This window comes from Canis lupus, chromosome 17 (assembly GCF_003254725.2).
Source record: "Canis lupus dingo isolate Sandy chromosome 17, ASM325472v2, whole genome shotgun sequence".
NCBI lineage: Eukaryota > Metazoa > Chordata > Mammalia > Carnivora > Canidae > Canis > Canis lupus.
The window spans coordinates 31,258,846-31,283,574 of NC_064259.1; the positions used below are offsets into that span (position 1 = coordinate 31,258,846).

At 40.4% G+C, this 24,729-nt stretch overlaps 1 protein-coding gene and 1 long non-coding RNA gene across 15 annotated transcripts in view; one reads left to right on the forward strand and one right to left on the reverse strand.

The window, feature by feature from the left end:
• Positions 1-12,537, forward strand: part of LOC112664492 (uncharacterized) — a 65,840-nt gene extending 53,303 nt beyond the window's left edge. For 2 of the 3 annotated variants that reach the window (XR_007403094.1, XR_007403093.1), the window contains exons 2-5: positions 3,940-4,039; positions 8,001-8,071; positions 9,533-9,618; positions 12,485-12,537. This is a non-coding gene — a long non-coding RNA (uncharacterized LOC112664492). Of the gene's footprint in view, positions 1-3,939; positions 4,040-6,870; positions 6,999-8,000; positions 8,072-9,532; positions 9,619-12,484 lie in introns of those variants that run through there. The other variant, XR_003139771.3, reaches the window with a different exon arrangement.
• CDKL4 (cyclin dependent kinase like 4) overlaps positions 1-24,729 on the reverse strand; it is an 82,502-nt gene that overhangs the window by 31,547 nt on the left and 26,226 nt on the right. For all 12 annotated transcript variants that reach the window (XR_007403090.1, XM_035700405.2, XM_049095788.1 and 9 more), the window contains 5 exons: positions 14,669-14,741; positions 8,221-8,311; positions 6,777-6,974; positions 5,308-5,390; positions 3,354-3,410 (listed from right to left, as the gene is read on the reverse strand). Coding sequence is in view for 11 of the 12 variants with exons in the window: in XM_035700405.2 (XP_035556298.1) it covers positions 3,354-3,410; positions 5,308-5,390; positions 6,777-6,974; positions 8,221-8,311; positions 14,669-14,741 (502 nt within the window). In the remaining variant the exon portion in view is untranslated. The remainder of the gene's footprint in view (positions 1-3,353; positions 3,411-5,307; positions 5,391-6,776; positions 6,975-8,220; positions 8,312-14,668; positions 14,742-24,729) is intronic.

Sequence of the window (24,729 nt, forward strand, 5' to 3'; positions counted from 1 at the left end):
TCAGTGGAGTCCTGTCACAAAGATTTTCTTCAAGAAGCCCTGGTACTCTTTGGCCAGAGAATGGGGCTTTTCCCATGAAGAAACACAGATTATGATTCTTAAGGAATTAGAGCAGCCTTTGAACACCCAGGCACTGGAGACCTGAAATTTCTTGCCTCATGACCATAAATAGAGAAGTAAAACTTATCAACATAACAGACTTAGTTTTGAGGCATATGAGTGTCCAGATAATTACATTGACTCAGGCTGCCCCAGCCTGGGCTGCCCTGTGGTATGCGTTCCTCCTTAACCCCAGCTGACCTCAGGTCTCTGAGATCCTTACAAATGCTGCCACCCCTACAGTCTCACCTGCCCTTCAGAGCCGTGTCTGATTGGACCCGGTTTTAAGAAACAACTCTGCTCAGTCAGCATAATTAGATTCACCTGTCCTTCCACAGCCACTACCTGCTCCAAGCAGATCCCCCACCCTCACCACAAGTTAATGATTTGTGCCATAATTAAGTCTAACTGCTACCGGGGGTCTGTCTCCTCAAATTCTAACACTGTCAGGACTATAACCAGCACAAAAAGACTGATATTCAAAGATTCTGAATATAAACTGTAGTAGTCTATTTCTTCATCACGTTGCTCTGGCTTTTGCCTCCATCATTCCACGTAAGTGATTCCTGCCATTCATACCTATGACTTCCAGATTTATAAATCCAATAGGGAGATCATGTTCTCATCTCCACAGTATTAGACACTATTGACCACATCCTCCTTTCTCGAAACTCCCTTTGGCTTCCTGATGCCTCCCTTTCCTTTTTACCTCGTGACCACTCCTCAAACCAACCTTTGTTAACTTACCTCCTTCTCCACTGTGGGTGGATAGAACTCTTCCAGGCACATTCCTAGGCTCTTTCTGTCTCTCTGTTTCTAGCTAATCTCACTGATGCTTAATGGCTTCAATTATTAAGGTTTATCAGAGACTTCCACATGTATATTTCTGGTCCAGACCTCTCCTTTGAGCTCCAGACCCACATATGCAGTAGTCTACTTAACACTTCTGATTGGTCTCAAGGGCACTGTTATAGATTGACTTGTGTCCCACCACCCCCAACTATGGTGAAGTCCTAACTCCCAGTATCTCATCATGCGACCTTATTTGGAATTAGGGTCTTTACAAATGTAAAGGGTTAAGATGAGATCATAAAGCTCTGCCATAGATTGGCTACTGCATGCCACCACTAACTTTGGCTGTCACTGGCTGGCACTTCACCCATTTGAGCATTTTATTGCATAGATGGTAGTCTATTCCCATGGGACAACTTTCTGTTACAGTAGCTAGTATTTATTTGTTGTTAAAGATATTACTCAGCTATTAGAAATGACAAATACCCACCATTTGCTTCAACGTGGATGGAACTGGAGGGTATTATGCTGAGTGGAGTAAGTCAGTCGGAGAAGGACAAACATTATATGTTCTCATTCATTTGGGGAATATAAATAATAGTGAAAGGGAATATAAGGGAAGGGAGAAGAAATGTGTGGGAAATATCAGAAAGGGAGACAGAACGTAAAGACTGCTAACTCTGGGAAATGAACTAGGGGTGGTAGAAGGGGAGGAGGGCGGGGGGTGGGAGTGAATGGGTGACGGCACTGGGGGTTATTCTGTATGTTAGTAAATTGAACACCAATAAAAAATAAATTAAAAAAAAAGATATCTCAATTGCAATTAGTTTAAGAAAGTCTTCCTTCATTTAGCCTGGGGCAGGAGTATAGCAGACAGGGTGTGGCCCATGGAACAGCACAATCTTTGATGCACTTAGAGAATCCTTAGGTCTCAGATCAGATGTTACAGATATAAATCAAATAGCTGAGTGAAAAAACTAGCTTCATCCAGAAGTGGGCAGGCAAACATGGCACTTCACCTTTGGAGCTGAAGACAGGGAGTTTGTCCTATATCTTGGAGTATTTTTTTAAAAGGTTTTATTTACTTATTCATGAGAGACACACAGAAAGAGGCAGAGACTTAGGCAGAGGGAGAAGCAGGCTCCCCGTGGGGAGCCTAATGTGGGACTCAATCCTAGGACCCCGGGATCACACCCTGAGCCAAAGGCAAATGCTCAATCACTGAGCCACCCACGTGTCCCCCTTGGAGTTTTTCTGCCCTGGAGTTGCCTTCTAGGAAGTTTTTTTCCTCTGGTTAGAGGAGTAACCAGCAGAAGGCTGGACCTACACCTGAGAATGGGTTGGGTTTGTAGTACTGGACAGATACCTCTCCACAGGAGGTCTTGCTAAATAGCAGGTGGGTCATAACAATCTGTCCAGAACAAGGTTAGGAAGTTGGACTTCTAGGACAGGGCCTTCAGAGTGCTGGATTAAGGCAAGTCAGAGCAGGGAGAGAGAGAGAAGGCAGCTGAGAGCCAGTGAAGCATTGGTAAGGGCAGTCTGAGGGCACAGAGATGCCAGGCTTTCAGGAGGACTCAAACCAAAGGAATCCAGCACCCTGGATAGCACCTTGGCAGTGACCACCACTAGAACAATGGCTAGTCTATCCAATTGACTCTAGGTCATCCAGGTGGCTCTGCCTTCTAGATCAGATGATTTCTGAGCTAGGCTGTGTATCATAATCACCTAGGGGGATGTTTAAAGATGCAAATTCCAAGGTCCTATACAGAGAGATTATGCTTCTGTAACTCTGAGGTTAGATACTGGAAAGTATATTTTTAAAAAGCTCGTTCTGATGAGTAGTCATTCTGATGAATAGTATGGAAACCACTGCTATAGATAGAACTTAATTGGTTGCTAAAGATAGATACCTTTACTGATATCTCCATCCATATCCCACTAAGAGCTTTCAGTATCCATGGTGGATATAAGAGTCACATCTTCTTGCATGGGTCAGTTGGTCAAGCATGAATGGCAGCCTAATCATAGGTGAATTTCTTCTGCTTTATATTAGAATTTTTAAAAATATTTTATTTATTTATTTATTCACGAGAGACACAGAGATATAGGCAGAGGGAGAAACAGGTTCCCTGCAGGGAGCCTGACAAGGGACTGGACCCAAGGATCCTGGGATCATGACTCAAGCTGAAGGCAGACACTCAACCACTGAGCCACCCAGGTGCCCCTGCTTTATATTAGAATTTGTCCTTTGTTTGACTATTTCTTTTGGGCCTAGTAAAAGAACTCTATCTAGCATCTTCATGTCTCGGAGTTTGCCTGGTCTATTAATTTTTTAAAAAATGATTTTAAATTTCATTTAACCCAATGTATCTAAAACATTATATTGTCAATCCCTCCCAGAGTTACCAGCTTCAATTATTACAATTTGTAGTCAATAATGGTTATAATTGATTCTTAAGTACCTTCATGAAATTCAAAGACATGGGGTGAGCATCTGAGAACTTTTCTTCAAGAGTTTCCTAGAAAACAAAATAAAGAATTTCAATGTTACATAACAACAAAGTTATGTTTATTTTGAATATATTAGAAGTAAGTGCACTCTGGAGAAAGACCTCCCCTAGGAGACTAGATAATTCCTTTTAGGGACTTTCTTAAAGTCCATTTTTATATAATTTTACACTATAGTACAAAGGTTAAAAGACAAAAGCTGGAATTATTTATTTCACATTGTCTTGCAATTGATGCTTGGTAAATGTGAACTCCAAATTTCCCTGAAATCCTACAACAGTACTTTAATAGCTGTGCCAGGTCTACTTATAGGGAATGCTTTGAGCATTAATGAAAATGTGTTGAGCTACATGTGTATGAGCACTATAGAAAGCAACAGAATGATAAACACAAAATTCAGAATAGTAGGGAAGGAAGGGAATGGAATTAAGGGAGGAGCACATAGGGAAGGGGAAGCTTCAAAGATTTCAAAGATAATAGTAATAGTCTCCTTTATGGTTTTTAGTTTTTTTTTTAACTTTTTTTTTTTTTTTTTTTTAGGTTGGCTCCACACCTAGTGTGAATTCACAACCCTGAGATCAAGACCTAAGCCGAGATCAAAAGTCAGACACTCAACCAACTGAGCCACTGAGGTGCACAGGTAATAGTCTCCTTTAACTAGGCAGCAAGTATTGTGAATTTGTATTCCATTCTTTAAACTAAACTGTTACGTAAATGTTCTTTTGTAATTCAACTTCTAACCTTGTTAATTCAATTTTAACCTTTTGTTGTATTTATTAAAACCTTTAACAAATATAGGGGCACCTGAGTGGTGCAGTAGGTTAAGTGGCTGACTCTTGGTTTTGGCTCAGGTCATGCTCTTAGGGTCCTCAGATCCAGCCCTGGGTGGGGATCCACACTCAGCATGTAAGTCACTCAGCCTGCAAGTAGGCTAAAGTTTCTCTCTCCCTCTCTCTCTATTCCCTCCCCCACCCCCACTCACTCATTTGTGCCTTCCAGCTTTCAAATGAATAAATCAATCTTTTTTTAAAAAAAAGCGTTAACAAATATAAAAAAAGAAATCTAGTATATATCAAAGTATCATATGAAATATCAAATTTAAAATAAACAGGGTGTCTGGAGATGGTTGGGATCATTTGAACCTCAGATTGTTCACATGGGTATGAACCATAATATGGCTTTACAGACTTTCCCCATCCCTGCACCACTCTTGTGCCAACACAGCCTAAATGTGGGCAAACATCTCTTCTAACAGTCCTTTCAATCTATAGGCAGAATTTAGACCACGTGGAGCTTTAAAAGTCATAGCCCATGCTTAGCTAACACAGACAGGAAATCGATGTCTAGAGAGAGTAAGAGTGTCAAGTAGTCACTGACACATGCCCAAAGAAAGGCAAAGAACACAGCAAGAGTGTAACCGTGATTAATGTGGTTTAGAGTTTTGGTTTGGATACAATGAGGATCATTTTGTAGAATGACTTTCCACATGAAAATATCTGTTGTGAAGAAATGGTTTTTATGGACTTGGGCTTTGTTTTACAAGCTGAAAAAATAGAGAATGCATGTTATCAAAATAAAGAAGACTACAGTAAGTACCATTTAACAGTAGACAATTATTTTAGGGAAAGGTACTGGGTGTTTTGACTAAAAGGATCAAGGTATTTATGTAAGGTACTAAATAAACTTTCATTCCAAATTTAATATTAAGTTAATCTTTGACTAGATAGGGCAAAGAGACTTTTAAAGCATTCTCTGGGTTAATTTATATCATTTTAATACAACTTCTTTGATCTGTGTGTCAGTGTGCCAGAAGGAAAACAGGAGCCAAAAGTTCAGATATTTTTAAAAATACCCCTTTAAAGAAAGCTGCAACACAAATAATAAAACATCCAAAATTGAGCAGTTTACCATGTCTTCTGGCTCAGGAATACTGATGCCATGGAAAAACTGGTTACTTTTGAAGATAGATTGATGTCTTGGGATTAGTTTTCCTGTAAAATACAAACCATGCAACTCATGATAAATTTAATAAAAATAAAATGTTTAAATGGTTAACTTCTGAGGTCCAGATATATAAGAATACTAAACCTGATTATTCCTTCCAGATTTGGAAGGAATGAGTCGCTGCAAAAACATGCCTCCTCAGGGAAGGTCAGTTCTCCCATGCAACTCTTTTAGTCATATGTGGCTCGGTCTGCCATGCAGCTCTCACCAAAAGAGTAGGTATGAAAACCATATTGAGGGCTTTACACACATGATCTCATAACTGTCTCATAGTAGTTGCTATTTTTAATTTGGAAAATGAGGCTCAGAAGCTTAATAACCTGTTTAAAGTCACATGGTCATTAAGAGACAGATGCAGGACTCACACTCAGGTCTGTCTAATGTCTGCTAAATGTAAATTTGCACAGTCCTTTTAGAAATAAACCAAACAATATATACTTAAGGCATGGCTTGTGGTGATACTCTACCCTACATTTTTCATGCTGTGAGTTCTCCAGAAGAATGTGTTGGAACCAAACAGGGACGTTCATAAGACCAAACAGCAGTGTGGTTCCATTGCCTAGCAGCCACGCTGCCAGGATAGCCTATGGGAAGGAATTAATAAATACCTATTTTGTGTGTGGATGTATTGCTTTCCTTGAGTCCCTGCTGTTTGGTGTAAAGCTATAGCTAACCTTCTGGTTACATCCTCTGCCAACTGCCACAGATGCTGACACATGGTGAAAACTTATGAAAAAGGCCCCTTGAATCCCATTCCTGCTTTGTATGTAACTGTTGTATGACTTCATGGAAGCTCCCTGAGCCTCAGTTTCCTCATTTGTAACACAGACACAACTAAAAATGTTATGTCCTTAATGGGTTTTTTCTTGTATGTCCTTAAGACTGAAGAGACGTGTGTGAAAGTAATACGTAAATTCTAAAGTGCTATACAAAGGAACAGAGTTGAGTTGCAACAGAGACTGCAGAGCATACAAAACCTAAAATATTTATCATCGAGCGCTTTATAGAAAAGTCTGACCCTTGCTCTAGAGTTGGGGGGAAATCTCTTTTACAGTGGGCAGAAATAACATTTGATCAAATATCTCTTAGAGTCAGCTCTATGCAGATGACTCCTATTTTAGCCTGATACAGAAAGTAAGTATATAGCTTATTCCATGGCTAATTGACTTGACTTGGAAAGGTACCTGAGAGCTCCTCACTGAGAGGAGATATGGCTCTGCATTGAGAAAATGGTTGGACTTTGGCTACAGCCCAGAACAAGCAACTGAGCAGCACTTTGGAGAAGCAAGAAAGCTCTCGTTCATTACAGTGACGTCCTCTTCTATCACTGTAACAATTTAGCAACTCTGTAAGCCATAAAATGCAACTCATACCCAGTGTTCTGATGATCAGATAAAGCTGGTCCACATCTGATTTTCCAGGCCAGAGTGGCTGGCCTGTCTGAAGCTCTGCAAAAACGCAGCCAATAGCCCATATGTCTACTGAAGAACCATACTGTGTGTCTCCCACAAGAAGTTCAGGAGCTCGGTACCATCGGGTAGCGACATAGTCCGTGTAGGCGTCTCCTGGAACTGCAAATGCGTCAGTCAGATCAGGTGGGTCACATTCCTTTACCATGTGAATGACTCTGGGAGCTGGTCTGGCATTCAGGCAGGCTTCAGTGACTCTGAGGCCACAATACTCCTAACAGTTGAGGCAGTGAAGCACTAACTGTGTAAATACTTCCACTGTGTGCTCAGGTAGGAAAGTCAACTCCCAAGGGTCTTTCAGCTTAGCATCTATATCATCCTACATTTGGGGTGGGGGCAGGAGTGAGGGTTCCTGTAGTGTAACCTCAAGTTGAAACCAGCTTCCAAGTGTATCATGAAGCTACCTGCGTCTGGTCCTATCAGGATACTGATTCTGGGCGCAACCACCTCGTGGTGAATTGTTGCTGATGCGTGTTTTTGCTTGCCCGACAATTCTAGATTCAGGGAGAAATAATGCTTTGTTCCCTTGCCCTTTGATTCCCCACTGTCTGGGATGACTTCCTCTTTTCTTTTCTTTCTCTTCTTTCTTTTCCTTCCTTCCTTCCTCCCTCCCTCTTTCTTTTTACTTTCTTTTCTTCTTTTCTTTCTTTCTTTTTCTTTCTTTCTTTCTTTCTTTCTTTCTTTCTCTCTCTCTCTCTCTCTTTCTTTCTTTCTAGATTTTATCTATTTATTTGTGTGTGTGAGAGAGAGAGAGAACAAGTGAGAGCATGAGCCAGGGGCAGGAAGAGGGAGAAACAGGCACCCTGATGGGCAGGGAGCCTGCCCTGGGGCTCAATCTCAGGACTCTGAGATCATGACCTGAGTCCCCTGGGCGCCCCCACTTCCTTTTCCTTAGCACTGTCTCTGAAGCCTCTCCTCAACTTTTGGTTTACTATTCTAGTTGCACCAACCCCATGTGGGGTTTTCATGACCTCTCTGGGGCACAGTAATGTCTCCCTCCAGGGAACCATCTGCACCCTTGCTTTGGTACTTCACTGTGAGCCATCTAGTTTTATTCTTTTGTTTCTTGTACTTCAGATTATAAGTGCATGAAGAACAGAAATGCATCTTGTAATTCTTTTCCTCTAGGAGGCAAAGCACATGAATGCGACATGCAATAAATTTGAGTGGAGTGGAGCAGAGCTGTAGTGCAAACCAAGGTACTGGCTAAAAGGTAGACGTGAGCCTTTCTTCTTTGAAATAATCACAGTGTCACATTTAGCATCTATCTGTTCCATTTCTAAAGTAAGAGTTTATCTCATTTCATAATCATCTGAATTGGATGAGCAAGTGAAAAATTGCTACTTACTCAGAATTCGTGCAAACCCAAAGTCACAGATCTTGATTATCCCTTGCTTAGTTATTAGAATATTTTCAGGTTTTACATCTCTGTGAATACACTGTAAGATAATATTTGATTATTTCTCAGCGTCATCAAAGTGACAAAGCATAATAAACATTATTAGTTTAAATGATAAACACAGCTTATGAGATCAAAACAAATATGCTTTTCCTTCATTTTTCTAAAAGAACTTTAATTGGCAGGTTTTCACTTGTAAACCTTATCACACCAAAAGGAAAAAAAAATCAAAATGCTGCTATGGAGGTGAAGAAATAAAACTATAATTGTTGGATAAGAAAACTTTTTTTTTCTTTGAGAAGGCAATGCCACACAATTATTTCTTTTTTCTTTTCTCTTTTTAAATATTTATTTATTTATCCAGAGAGAGAGAGAGAGAGAGAGAGTCAGAGACACAGGCAGAGGAAGAAGCAGGCTCCATGCAGGAAGCCTGACGTGGGACTCGATCCCAGGTCTCCAGGATCACACCCCGGGCTGCAGGCGGCGCTAAACTGCTGTGTCACTGGGGCTGCCCCACACAATTATTTCTTCCACATTTTACTGGGCTCTACTTAAATTGTAAGAGGTAAAACCCTAGATGAGATTAGACTCAATCTACCTCTGGTAAGAACTGTTGCCCAAAAATCACAATTCAGTTAAGTAAGTATTGCAGATTTGGGAAACTGGAAAACACATGTGAATGATAGAAAACATTTCTTAGGGGGATCCCTGGATGGCTCAGTGGTTGAGTGTCTGTCTTCGGCTCAGGGCATGATCCTAGAGTCCTGGGATTGAGTCCCACATCAGGCTCCCTGCATGGAGCCTGCTTCTCCCTCTGCCTATGTCCCTATGTCTCTGTCTCTGTCTCTGTCTCTCTCTCTCTCTCCCCGTGTCTCTCATGAATAAATAAATAAAATCTTTAAAAAAAAAGAAAACATTTCTTAAAAATTGGCTTATATAAAAAATTTGGCTTATAATTAGAGCGACCATATTATTTACTGACCAAATTGGGATGTGTAAAAGGATCTCTGTTAGTAATCAATGCCAGGACAACAGGAACAAACCACAAGGGTCCTGGGTAAGTTGGGAGCTATGGTCACCTACTTCTCTGGCATCAGGGGATGAGGACCACTTCCACTCCCTCAGCAGGGAGCTAACCTGGAGGGATTAGCAGCTCTCCTGAGAGATGACCACACAGTGCTGTCTGCTGGGCTCCCTCCTAGGAGAGCAGGACACCATGAGGCATTCTCACATCACAGAGGCTCCTGCTATTTCTCTCTAGGTAGAGACCTGACAGTTTGCTGCATCACTGAAATGACCCTGAGTGGAGCATGGGCTCCTCGTTGGACATGCGAGGACCAGGCTGAGGTGAGGATGAAGGCTGAGTGAACCTCCCTCTTCCTTCTTCTAGAAATGGCTGCTCCATGTTCTCAGAGGCTCTCTGAGAACACAGCTCAGGCCCTATTCCTCAGAACTTTATCTTTCCAGTCCTTTCTCCCAAACAAGCAAACAAAATTGATGTTGTTCTTCTACAGATCAGCCCTCATATTGAGCTCTGTCCTTTTCAAAGTACTTGCACATGAATCATTTCATTCCTGCCACAATCTTGTGAATGCAAGACCCCACTGACAGGGTCCCTGGAGGAAGTGTCACAGTAATTTGCTCCTTTTGCCTCACTCCTCTCCTGTGCTACTGGTCCCTTTATAAATTCCTGCTACATTGACAATTCTGAAATAATTTTTCTTTGCTTCTATTGGAGCTATCTGGGAAGAGAAAAAGCTGAATCCAAAATCATTTGAGGTCACAAAAATGGCAGTGGTAGTAGAAGTTTGTTCCTACTTAGTCTCAATTATTGTCAACTGTCTCACGATTTGTATGACCAAAAGAAGAAAACTCTAGCCCTCTTTAATGTCCTAAGGCCTTAGATATTAATTTTTTAAGGATACATTGCTATAATATATACCAACATAGTTTTGAGATCCTATCTTTTAAGCAACACAGTTATGAAACTTGGATTAACACTGAGTTCTCTTCACAATAGTTGGTGATTTACTAGGAATAGATTGTGTCCCTCAAAAGAGTTTGCATCAAATCCTACAATTTTTGGACTATGTGTGGCATTATCACGCAGATGGACTTACACTGACACTTGTTTTTTGGCCTATTTAAATATGATTTTTGGATCTAATGCAAATCCATGCAAAATTTTTAGTAATTTATTTTCCAACCAAAAAATACAAAGGCAAATGAAGTATTGATGTTTCCCAAAGAAACAGAAAAAAAAATATATGGGTGTAGGTGCAGTAAGAGAAGCAACAAAATAATGGGGAATAGGATACTGAATAAAGAAAAAGAGTAAGAATCTCTGGAACAGTAAGAAGTCAAGCAAGGAGAATGGAAGCCGCTGAGTGAGTCACAGAATATTCACTTTCTCGGTTGCAAAGCCACACTCAGTGCTAACTCGGTAGTACTTCTTGCAATCAGCTTACTTTCCACCAAAGAACAAGAAACCTGCAAGTCACCGTGACAGAAGCAGTTCTTTTTAATAACCTGGGTTGCATACACAGTTTTAGAAAACATTGCTCATGTTGGGTTATTGTGGTTAATGTATAATCTCATTTTAACTGGCTCACAAGCCAACAAGAAAAGATATCCACGACTCTCAACTTTAAGAAACTCCAGAACTTTCACAAATTGCTTCTCATACAACCTGATCAAATAATAGTTTTCTTTCTTTCTTTTTAAATGTTTTATTTTTAAAGGAATCTTTACACTCAAAATGGCGCTCAAACTCATGATCCCAAGATCAAGAGTTCCTGGCTCTACCAACTGAGCCAGCCAGGTGTTCCTAAATAATAGTCTTGTTATCTGAGGTCATCCTCTTTGAGCTTTACAGATGGATACTAATACAGCAGTGAGGAAAAGGACCTCCTTCTTGACAGCCAGAACATAAATATGAAGAAGATGATGATGGATGTTGCAGCCCAATACACACATATCTTTGAAGTCACTGTAGTTTTGGCATTTTGAGATAAAGTTCTTTTTGTCTAATATATCAAGTATATAAAAATCCATGAGTTCCTAATGATACTAAATGGGTCACTTTAGTTAACTCATTCTAGCAATATTATTGGGTGAGAAAGAACAAAATGAGTAGGTATTTTCTTAAGTCCAGTGCTTCTCAAAATTTAATGTGCACATGAATCTCCTAGAGATCTTATTAAAATGCAAATTCTGGTTCAGTAGATCTAGGGTGGGCCTGAGGATCCTGCATTTCTAATGAGCTCCCAGGTGGTCTCTGTTAACTACACTTTGAGTAATAAGGTCTTAATTCCTTACTACTTTAACCTTCCTTGTCTTAGTTCGGATCACCACTCTGGAGATAATAAGTAGTCACGGTTCCCATAGGTTGAAAATTGTGAATTTTCAGCAACACCATTGGGTTAGATTGCCTTATCTGTTCTTTGAGAGTATCATGAGGGTTCCTTTAAAAATAAGGGGGGGGGGTAAAGGTTTTAGACATAGTATTGTAACAGTTTATACATGACCTAAATTTTTTCCTTTGCATGCATTTTAGTAATAGATAAAATAAGAAGATACACAAGGGCTTACCATAGCATAAGAAAATGAGATAACCAGAGTTCAGAAGTAATTCCCATGTTGGAGGAGGGAAGTGTGTCTGAAAAATTATCTTTTTTTTTTAAAGATTTATTTATTCATTCATGAGAAAGAGAAAGAGAGAGAGAGAGAGAGAGAGAGAGGCAGAGACACAGGCAGAGGAAGGTATAGGCTCCATGCAGGGAGCCCGACGAAATTATCCATTTGTAATAGAGGTCATGGATTATCAATTGGAGGTTTTAAAACTTAAGATACAGAACATTTCTGAGCAGAGAAATGATGGTAGTTGCACTGAGCTATAATAATGTTTGGTCTGCTGGAAATTATAAGTCACAATTAGGTAGGTAAGCTGATTGATTCATTCATTCATCTAGTTATTCAACAAATATTTATTGAGTGAGCACCTTTTATGTAAGAAGACCATGCCAGATGTTGAAGAGATACAAAGATAAATCAGCCTCGATATTGCATTCAAGTTTATAAACTAGTACACAGGAAAGTGTCTGATAATAGAGATAAAGGACAAACACTATGATAAACAGAATTTTCAAAAATAATTTTAACTACCCATAACACTCCTACAAGAACCTTAGGTAAACTTTAATACTTCTGATAGCATGATGGAAAGCAACAGAGATGTGGTTTTAATTCAGCATCATCTTTAGTAAGTATTTGAAAGCATTTGCATCATGAAAACCAGACTTATGTATCTTGTGAACAGTATTTCTCTATATTTTTTATTTTTATTTTTTTTAAGTAGGCTCCATAGCCAGCATGGAGCCCAATGTGGGGCTTGACCTCACAACCCTGAGATCAAGACCTGAGCTGATATCAAGAGTCAGGCGCTGAGGGGATCCCTGTGTAGCTCAGTGGTTTAGCCCCTGCCTTCGGCCCAGGGCATGATCCTGGAGTCCTGGGATTGAGTCCCACATTGGGCTCCCTGCATGGAGCCTGCTTCTCCCTCTGCCTGTGTCTCTGCCTCCCTCTCTTTCTCTCTCTCTCTCTGTCTCTCATGAATAAATAAATAAAATCTTAAAAAAAAAAAAGGCGCTAAACTGAATGAGTTGCCCATGTATCCTAACAAAATACTTTATTTAAAATATAAGCTTTTGATTGATCCTAACAAACTCTTCATTGACTTTCTTAAAACTAAAGGAAGCTTCCCCTAAGTATTGAAATTAATTTCCATGATTCTGCATTCTTTTCCAGCAATCCTAGACTATGTTAGACATTCCACTGGCATCAACATTGACAGTATGGTAGTCTGTATCCTTGCTCAGGCACTGCCTCTGTCTAGGTACCAACTCAAAAGGTCTAGAGTTATTGTTTAAAAACTATCATTATATTAAAAGTCTCTCGAAGACAACTTAAAGAAGTTCCCACTGGTCCAAGATGGGACAATTTGAATGTTAGAGAGAATGACAATTGCAAAGGATTGAAACACATCGGTGATATAAGATCCATAAGTTTGTAATGATGCCTATATTCCCCTAAAATCTTCATTGTTCACTCTTGGAGGTTGCTAAGATACCAACTTATCACTGTTTGTGTTAGCAAATAAAGGAATAATCACATCTTTATCTTATTGTATTTTACTGTAGCCAGAGTCCTTGAGGGTTGGTTCTTCTCCATATAATTCAAATTAATAAATGCAGATGAAATAATAGATTTTGAAAATCGCCATTTTTTAACCCTAATGAAATACTAGATATAGGCAATAAACAACAATGGATGCTAAAGCCATCAAGTAAAAAGGCTGACCAGGAAATTAATAATGGAGAGGATCAAACTAATAGCTCTTGAGTCCACTAATCTATTTTAAGATTATCAAAAGTGGAACAAGCTGACATATGCCTTGTGATGTTAACACAAGACATGTACATGTACAGCATTACATATGAAATATTCTTGTTTGAAAAACTGAACCTGAAATTATCAAGTCTCTAGACACAATACCAATTTACTAGAAATACAGGGAAAGAACAAGTTAAATGACACAGGAAGCAATCAGCCGCAAGGATCTCTGGAACACAGGAGTATTCCAAGTGTATTTCTTGGACCTGCAGCTTCAGTATTAACTGGGCAAAGGTTAGAAATGCAAATTCTTGGGGCCCTACCCTGGACCTCTGGAATCAGAAACTCTGAAGGGGCGGGGGCAGCAAACTCTATCTTAATGAGACCTTCATGGCAGATGATGCATGCTCAGGTTTGAGAACTATGGATCTAGAAAACTAACAATAAAAATAAAAAAAAAAATGATAGAGGAAGGGGGCCTGTTAGAGAACAAAGGACTCAGAAAACATTAAGACCAAAATCAAATCAAGTGCCATGGGGAGTTACACCACTGCTATCCTGCAAACTTATTTAACCCACTTTAAAACTGATCACAGGAGGGATCCCTGGGTGGCGCAGCAGTTTAGCGCCTGCCTTTGGCCCAGGGCGCGATCCTGGAGATCCGGGATCGAATCCCACGTCGGGCTCCCGGTGCATGGAGCCTGCTTCTCCCTCTGCCTCTCTCTCTCTCTCTGTGACTATCATAAATAAAATAAAATAAAAATGATCACAGGAATCTCCAATAGGATGGCAAAAGGAACATTAAATTTACACAAGCTTTTAATTCATAAGGATTTACTAATTTGGTTCTCATGGAAATTGGGGAGAAAAAAAAAAGGCCACAGATTGCATTCCCTATATTCTGTGACTGTCTTCCTTTCCCTCCATCCTTAGCTCTTTAAAGCGATCCCTGAGCTATTTAGAAGAAAAGAAGAAATTAACAAATATATTGGAAAATGTTACTTACGTTATGTTTATGACAGAAATTAAGAGCTTGAAGTGTTTGCCATAATACACTTTTGATCACTCCATCAGCAACTCTAGGGGAAAGAAAATGAAAATGGAAATGAAAACTAAGATAGAGTCAGGCGTGGGTGCTGGGAACAGAAATGGAGTGGGTAGGGCTTGCCATGGCCAACAAACACGGTGCAAAGGGTGTGCTGGAGATATTTTATTTGAATGTGTTAATGAAAATTGCTTTACTATGTTTTCTTTTTTTTTTAATTTTTTTTTATTATTTATTTATGATAGGCACACAGTGAGAGAGAGAGGCAGAGACACAGGCAGAGGGAGAAGCAGGCTCCATGCACCGGGAGCCCGACGTGGGACTCGATCCCGGGTCTCCAGGATCGCGCCCTGGGCCAAAGGCAGGCGCTAAACCGCTGCGCCACCCAGGGATCCCACTATGTTTTCATTATAGATAATTTTCTCTTGCGATTTGAAAATTTTAGATCTGTAGAAATGATATATGCTTATCACAAAAATTAAACTGTATTGAAACATAAAGGAATAGAAAGTACTGACTCAAAACTTGCTACCCCAAACTAATTGCTGTAACGTACAGTGGCTGTCTCTTCAGGTACCTGTATCTCTCCCTCTGTCTCTCTGCATTTTTAACTTTAATTTTCTGAGAGAGAGAGAGAGAGAATAAGAGTGAGTGAGTGTGGGGGGAAGGAATAAAGGGAGAGAAAAAATCTTAAGCATGCTCCATGCCCAGCACAGAGCCCAACGTGGGGCTTGATCTCACGACCCTGAGATCATGACCTGAGCCGAAATCAAGAGTCAGACACTTAACCAACTGAGCCCCACAGGTGCTCCTTTAATTTTAAATAAATGCATTCATATGGCTCAAAATTTAAAGAGTATAAAAGTATATCCACGAAGAAAAGTCTTCCATACCTGGGTAGTCCAACATTTCAATCTCTGCAACCTCCCCCACCTCTTTCAGAAACCTTTTATGCATAGGGGTATAAACACTAATGCGTCTACATCTATTTCGTGGTCTCATTATATGGATGTGTCATAATTTACTTACTTAGTTCCCACTGGTGAGCAATTAGGTTGACTCAGTTTTATTCCTAGAAACATTTCAATGAATATCCATAATCATTCATCTTATTACAGTTGTGCAATTATCTTTTTAGGGTGAGTTCCAGAAATGGGATTTCCAGAACCAATGGAGGGCACATTTTACATTTTGATCCTGCAGGTATGACCTTCAGGTAATCTGAAATGACCTTCAGGTAATCTGAAACCTGGTTTTGCAGGAAGGAAGGCATACTTGAAGACTGGCTTCCAGCAGTTTGGTGGTAAACACATTCAAGTAGGTGCTGTAGTTGTGTAACAGTTTCTCATACCTGGTAAGCATGCAGGTACGCAGCCAGGGCCAGCCAGGGAGCACACACGTCCCCTGAGAAGGGGAGGCTGGGTGCTTCTTGTCCCTGCAGAATCCTGGAAGTACTGGAAGGTATTTTCCCCTGCAGAACTGGGGATCTGGCAACTTACATTCTGCCTGGGAGTAGTCTACTTTGTCTAACCATCTCTATAAATTATAGCCATTACATTCCCTTTAACTTTGTTAGTATCTTTCCATTCATCACTGTCCCATGATGTGCCTTCAGTTAGACTGCCAAGCTACCTTGTCTAAAAAAGGTTATGCCCATTTACACGCCCACCAAACATCTGTGCATTAAAGTCCCTGTTTCCTCATTGTCTTGCCAACATCCGGTTTTGCCGATGTCATGTTTGCCAAACTGTGGTTAAAATAAAAAGATAGCTCATTTTGGTTTTTTTTTGCATTTCACTATTGGTGACTTTTGTTTTCACATGTTTATTGGACATTACGTTTCTTCTTTTGTGTACATCCTGCTCATGGCCTTTGTGTCTTTTTTGGCTATTTGTTTACTTATTTAAAAACTGATTCAGGGGATCCCTGGGTGGCTCAGCGGTTTGGCGCCTGCCTTTGGCCCAGGGCGCAATCCTGGAGACCCAGGATCGAATCCCACATCGGGCTCCCGGTGCATGGAGCCTGCTTCTCCCTCTGCCTGTGTCTCTGCCTCTCTCTCTCTCTCTATCATAAATAAATAAAAATTAAAAAAAAAAAAGATCCTAATGCTAAAAAATAAAGTAAAAAAATAAAAAAAATAAAAACTGATTCATGAAGACTTGATGATATATATATACCGGATTCTGCATATATGCTGCAATATCCATGTGTTGTTTGTTTTTCAACCCTGTTCATGGGGATGAGGCTGCTGTTTACAGGTTTGAAAATCTGAAACACAAGATGTCTTTTGAAGATTTTTTTTTAAAGATTTTATTTATTTATTCCTGAGAGACACAAGAGAGAAGCAGAGACATAGACAGAGGAAGAAGCAGGCTCTTCACAGGGAGCCCGATGTGGGACTCAATTCCTGGACCAGGATCATGCCCTGAGCCAAAGGCAGACGCTCAACTGCTGAGCCACCCAGGTGTCCCTGAAGAACTTTTTAATTAAAATATTTTAAATTAGATGTGTTTGGAATATCTAATATTCCAAATATCCCCATCACTTGGCCTTAATGTTTTATCACATTTGGAAATTTAAATCATATGTTTAGATCAGTTTTTAAAAACTAAACTCATCCTGTAGGTGTAGCTGGTCTTACAGAGGAGTGGGATGGCCTATGTATGACATAGGCATGGCATTAGCTAGAAGACCTCACCAGGAGGAGCTGCAGTACATGCTGAGAAACAGCAACAAGTACATGGAGGTATTTTTCGCAGGGCAGTTTTCTGATTTCAGGTCACAATTATGGCGGCACGTTCTTGATATCCATGGTCTGGTGGCAGCCCTTTGACTCCAGTTCTTCTGATTATTAAATATTACTAATTTTGAAAGCCCCTAGTTCTCAGTATTAAATCCCTTTCCACTGCAAGTATATAGGGCCATTTCTATTTCCTGTCTCTTATAAAAACAATCAAGCAATGTCGTCTCCAGCTTGGTTCTAGGCAAAGAGGGGAGAAAGATCAGGTTATGTCAAAATTCAGAGACAAAAAGAATAGTACAGCCATTTTGAACACTATGAGGCAAGGTTCAAATCCCAGCTGTGCTGTTTCCAAGTTTTATAACTCTGGGCAAGTTACTTGTGCCTGCAGTTTTCCTCATGTGTAAAAATGGAACAATGCCCCATGAGTTTATTGAGAAGACTATTCCTGGGCATCCGGGTGGCTCAGTCGGTTACATATCTGCCTTCGGCTCAGGTCATGATCCCAGACTCCTGGGATCAAACCCCAGGGGGGAATCTGCTTCTCCCTTTCCCTGCTGCTCTCTCTGCTTGTGCTCTCTCTGTCTAATAAATAAAATCTGAAGAGGAAGAGGAGGAGGAAGAGGAAGGAGAGGAAGGAGAAGACGATGATGATGACTATCCTCTAAGAGTCTGGGTTTTTATCTCTCCATAGGTTTAGGAAATGAGGGTCTGGGATCAGGTGAGACCAGAGATAGGACTGAGACCCTGTACAAAGACAAGAAGAACTCCAAGATAATAGCAGTAAGAAAGAACAGGGAGTATAGGAGAAACAGTTAGGAAGCCAGGGTGGTCAAAGCATGAGTGAAGAAGTTGGTGAGGTTGGCAGGAGCCAAAGCACAGAGGGCCTTACAGATCTGGGTAAGTAGTTTGAATTTTATTCTAAGTCTAAGGGAAAGCCATTGAAAGGACTCAAGGTGGCAAGTGGCATAACATGGAGAATGGATTTCTGGGGTCAGAGTGGATACAGGAAGGTTGATTAGGTGGCAAATTTAATGATGCAGGTGAGATCTGGTGATTTGATTAGAGTGGTGGTGGTAGAGAGAAGGGAAATGGATTTCAGTCCTTGTGAGGGACTGTTAAGAGAAACATGCAGCCCAATTCATGTAGAAATGTAATGCTGGGCGGGATGTACGGACTGCAGGTCCGGGGGATCAAGTCCTGGAATTTGGAGATAGGGGCAAGTGTTCAAAGGCTGGTAGAACCAAGGTTTCTAGTGTTAATAACATGGAATCCAGCATGAACGAATGCCATAGGAAAGTCCTGGGTTCTTGCTGTGGAAGAAGAATGTTTGTTTTGTGGCATCTCATGGGAAGTGTCATGGTTCTGCTCTACACAGAACAGCTCAGATTTCGAGAAAGCAGGTTCCATCATAAGCACCACAACATATATTCAAAATACCAGCTACAAACAAATACCATTGATCTTACAAAGAGAAGATAGTTATCAAAGAGAAGACAGATTCACACAGTGCTCATTCCAGAAAGATAGAGGATTGCAACATTATTCAGCCAAAGGCAGCATGTTTCAAAGTGTTTTGAAGTGAAATCAAACCTTCAGAAGTCAACTGACACTCAGTGTTCCCTTACCCTGGGTAAGTGCAGAAACAAATACTGCAAGGAATAGTGAAGGCCTGAGAGCAAAAACCAGACGTCCTTACTCAAGGTTGAAGAAGGGTGTCATGATTGGGAAATTCAGACTGGATTGCTCAGGGACTGCTCTCTTGGGTCACTGAGACGAATCCGAATGCTGACATCAGGACTCATCATCTTTGCTTTAATTTGTTATACAACTTCACATAGGAAAACCTGATTTCATTGTCACTACCCGAGTAACACTGCCACTTCGGTAACCTCCTCCTCATTCATCTCCTCCCATAGGCCCACAGATACTCCACTTTGGCCCCATTGGTTTCTGTGGTTCCCTGAACATGCCAGGCTTGTTCACACCTCCAGATCCTTGTGTTTATTGTTCGTTCTCCTCCCCTCCCTACGCATTCTCTAACCCCTCCCTGTGTTTCTTTCAATTCAAGGACTTCGTCTTATTCACTGTTGTAGCCCTGGGGGTACCTAGAATGGTACCTGGTATCTAATAGGTACTTCACTAACCTTGTTTTACAGGCACTCTGGACATTTTATAAACCAGCACCCCATAATACATCCTTTTCATTTAAACTAGCTGGAGTGAATTCTGTTGTTGAATCCTGACTGGTTCAGAAGATGATACCAGAAGCGTTTGTGGGCAGGACACCAAGGCCTTGGGAATTGGGGACTGGCTATCTGATTTAATTGGGTCTAAAGGCAGGAGAACCTGAGTACCACTGGCAACTGGACTAGGTGGTAGATGGGCACCTAGAGACAAAACAATTGTTAAATCATCATCTGTGGTCATTTGGAATAAAATGCCCATTCAAGGCAAGCCTTTGGCGGACTGAATGTGACAGAACAACATGTGAAACATAAATAATAAAAGTGGAGCAGGTTGGCTTTTTCTAACTTCATGAGAAATTTTTAAGAAGGATAGGGTTAGGGCTTTAATATCTTTGTTCAAGACCCACTTAGGAAGCCAGGAGTTTCAATGCTTGCCCTAAAAGATCCCTTTATTAATTGTGTGTGTGTAGAACTCACTTCATGGACCTTTAGGGATAACATGAAATGACTGAAAAATCAAACCAAGGAGAATAATCCTGCAGGGTGTTAAGTGATGAGATAGATTTAACTTACATGAGGTTAATTAATTTCTCAATTAACTGAGAAAGAGCTATCTATATTTCAAGAATTGAAATGTGACACTCAGGTGTATTTATATAGCTAAGAGCACCCCAACTTCCCACCAAACATCCTGTCTCATGCAAACTGGTCCCCAAACTTGTATGATGAGGCTGGTTTTGCCTTGACAGAAACCCTCTAATGTTCTCACTTGAGGTAGCTGTGTTGCACGGGGATAACCATTCTTCTCAAGGCTCCTCTCCCCAACACTTCTCAAGGTCTCCAAACCTTATCTAAAGTCAGATTTCAGGATGTCCCATGGGGCCTATTACAAAGTCAAACAGAGGAAGAGGTTTATGCAGCCAAAAGAACTATAAGATGTTGCTAATTTCCAATGGGGAATGCCTATGAGAATGGATTTCATTGATGTAGGACCAGAGAGGAAGAATCATAATTTTATATTGGACTGATTATTATAATATGGACACACTTACTAGAGATTCTAGTTTCAACAGACTACCTGGAACAGCTAGGAATGAATCTAGCTGATTACTAAACTGGTTGATTAAAACCTGGCTAAATGGCTGCCTATGGCAATTGAAGTTGAATGCCAGAAATCATTAGTAAAATGAGGAGGAGGAGATCCAAAGATCTGAGGAGATAGAGTGTTGGAGAGGATTTTTCATACGCAACATGCTCATCTACCTCTCAACTGTGCCTCCTCAAGGTGTTTAATGGTAGTGCCAATCTATGCTCTTCTCCAAACGCATGGTATGGCTTTCAGTTTTCTATTTTGGTAAAGAAGCAGAAGGATACCAGCCAATTGTACCAGGCTCTTCCTACCACCATAGTTTTCATTCCTTGGATCAAAGCCAGCTGGCTTCCCACCACCTCCCCCTCTCCCTTCTTCTAGTGTATTCATTTCAACTATCCAGGTAGGAAATGGGAAAAAAATCCCAAGGATGGATCTGTGGACCTACTAGGACAACTGTGAGATGGATTTGAGTCAAGATTTCATTTACCACCAGACTTAATGCTTCCTGCTTTCCATCCCTCTAAACTGACTGCAGTGTCTTTCAAGGTCACTGGTCACTGGTTTTACCTCAGAGCCTTGTCCAGTAATTCCTGAAATATAGGGTATTTCTCTTTTCCCAGTATGCAACTGTCCTGGTAAATGGCTACAGACTACTTTAGGGCAGGCTAAGAGGAGAATTAATTACAGATGTGTGATGTTACTGCAGGGCCATTCCTCAAGGACAGCCATCTTCCCTTGAGTCACCAGGTACTGGTTCTGTGAACTGGTTATTGTGGTGACTCAAGTCAAGCCTCTCACCAGTTTTATAGAACAAACAGAACCTTAGCAGTCTGCCCTTTTATTTTGGTTTGAGAGACCCTATGGTCAATTAGGCCATTTTGATCAATCACCCTTGGCTCTGTTGCCTGTTACAATTCTGAAAATGAACAACTACTATTTGGCCACTGTCATCCAGGGATCTCATCATCCCCACTGAAATCAGGAAGCCATTTCAAAGAAAGGCTCTCCCTACACTTCATTATCTGGGACATGATGCTTGTGCAACCCTCACTGATGTATTTCTCGGTACTCATGATTCACAGTCAATTTTCTACCAAACCACACCCTGTCTTATGGGAATTTTTCTATGAACAGTTAAGTGAGAGAGAAATTCAAGCCTTTTATATGTCAATTATACATCAATAAAGCTAAAGTTAAAAAAAAAAAAAGAAACTGAAGAAGCCTGACTTACATATATACATAATGTGCTGTCAGCCAGAAGTGGAATGGACAGCTGTAGTTTTATAAACCCACTAGCTTTATAATACTATAATCACTTATAATTGTTCCTTTGCATTTCTGATTCCTCATTAGATCTTAATCTTCTTGAAGGCAGGATTATTCCATTATACATAGTGCAATGGGAAGGAAAATCCTTCCTCTGGCAGGGACGCAATTTCTCTCACATAACCAATTAACTTGCCCATTGTACTTACTATAGAACACAGCAGGGTCTTAGAGAATGGGAATAGATTATTTTAAGTTTAATCAGGTGATGCCAGTTTCAGCTGCTGTACATACATGTAGTTTCTTTACTTGAGCAAATCCAGCCCAGTCTCAGTACCCAGTACTCAGCATGCAGCTATTGATCTAACAAGTGCTTTTTTTTCTATCCAAACAGAAGACACCAAAGGTTTTATCTGGCAGAGGAAGCAGTACATTTTCACCATCTTAGTGTTAAATCAGCTCTTCTTAATGACACGATTTAGTGCTTGGATCTCTTGGTCATCAGCTAACCATCCCACAGCTCAGCCTACCTACCTGTCCACTATGTTGATTGCCTCATATCTGCACACCAGTTATTTATCCAAACTGTGAATTTACTCTATTAAACAATGGCTCAAATAGGATTGGTATGTGTGCAGTCTGGTTGTTTACCTGTTTCTATTCACTGGTTTTACACTCTCTTTGTTATTACTTAAGTAGGTTTTAAGAAGGGAGTGAAGATAGATGGATGTTTTAAATTAATCATTATTATGCAGAAGTACCCTGCGTTTCATAAAAAGAGTGGCAGGTTCTGCACTGTTCTCCTATGTAGATCCAAGTCTCAGGGTGGACCAAAAGCACATGTATGCACTAGCCCTGCTAAATACACTTATAAAACTTAAAAAGAGTGGAAAGTAGGTAGTTCAGAGATCCTTGTGAGGGTAGCTCAGTCGGAAGAGTGTGAGACTCCTGATCTCTCAGGGTCATGAGTTTGAGCCCCACATTGGGTATAAATTGGGTATAAATAAAACTTAAAAAAGAGAGAGTGCGAGAGAGATCCTTGTGGTTGCTAAATACACTGTATGAAAGATTACTTGACTATGTTTTGCTCCTTCTTGCTGTGCATTCCTCCCATGACTGTCCATCTGGCCAACTCTTCCCTTTGTAAAGTCTAAGGCTAAACACTTCCTTCTCTGCAGAAACTTCCCTGATTCCCCAGGACTGGCAGATGTTGCAGTTGTACCAACATTAACCCAATCAACATTGCCATTTGTTTTTTTTTTTTTTTAATTTTTTTTTTATTTTTATTTATGATAGAGAGAGAGAGAGGCAGAGACACAGGCAGAGGGAGAAGCAGGCTCCATGCACTGGGAGCCCGACGCAGGATTTGATCCCGGGTCTCCAGGATCGCGCCCTGGGCCAAAGGCAGGTGCCAAACCGCTGCGCCACCCAGGGATCCCCAACATTGCCATTTGTAACTGCTATTCTGGGTATATGTCTCTCGATTCAATTTTAAGCTTCTTGAGGGCAGGACTGAGCCACTATATCTTTGTATCCTCTGCACCAGCAGAAGTCCTCAATAAGTTATTTCTGAAGTGAATGAATAAAAGAATGGTGCACACTGAGGAAGCTGTTAAGTTTAATTAGATTTGAATTCTGCACTCAAAATACTTACAATCCAGTAAGAGAGAATGCACATAAAAACACATAAGGCAGGTAGGTACCAAGGACGTAACAGAGATAGAAATAAAACTCTGTGGCTATGCCAAGGAGGGAGGAATTCTACCCAGGTGGAGGAATTTCTGAGATGTTGAGAATATCTAGGATTTCCCATTTTATTTATTTTTTAAAGATTTTATTATCTACACCCAACCCCCATATCAAAAATCACATGCTCTACCAACTAAGCCAGCCAGGTGCCCCTAGGATTTCCCATTGCAAAGATGATGATAGAGAAAGGGAAAGTGGAATAAGTTAGAATATTCCAAGTTAAAGGAAGAGCATCAGCTAAGTCCCACAAGTAGGAAGGCTTACAGTGCATAGAGGAAAGAGAAAGATGTTTAGTTCAGTTAAACAGGTATGTGTATTGTATGTATGGTATGTTTATTTTTAGGGCCTTTTTTTAAAAAAAAAAGACAGTCTTTGTCTTTTTTAAAAAATTTTTTTAAAGATTTTATTTATTTATTCATGAGAGAGAGAGAGAGGTAGAGGGAGAAGCAGGTTCCATGCAGGGAGCCCGACGTGGGACTCGATCTGGGTCTCGATCTGGGTCTCCAGGATCAGGCCCTGGGCTGAAGGTGGCGCAAAATCACTGAGCCACCCGGGCTGCCCCTGTTTTTAGGGCTTTGAACAATATATGAAGTTTACATTTCTAACTTTATGAAAATATATGTTAGTTTATAAATTAACTTGTAGGATGGTTAAACGATCTGTCCTCTAAGCCAATACAAAACCTATTTAGCTCATAATAAAGATGAATTAATTCATCATGTAAACTGTTTTTTAAAATAATTTTTATTTTAAAAGTAAAATTTGTGCATTCACTGGGATATTGGAACAATTCAAAATAAATTTCAATTACACTGGACATTCTATTTTCTAATCTCATTTTTTCCCACAGTATCATTTCATGAATATTTCCCCAGAACATGACTATTTTACAGCTTCCATTTTAATGGGCTGGATGCATCATGTTCCATTATATGGATGTAGCAAAGTGCAGTTAACCAAATCTTTACTATTAGAAAATTAAGTA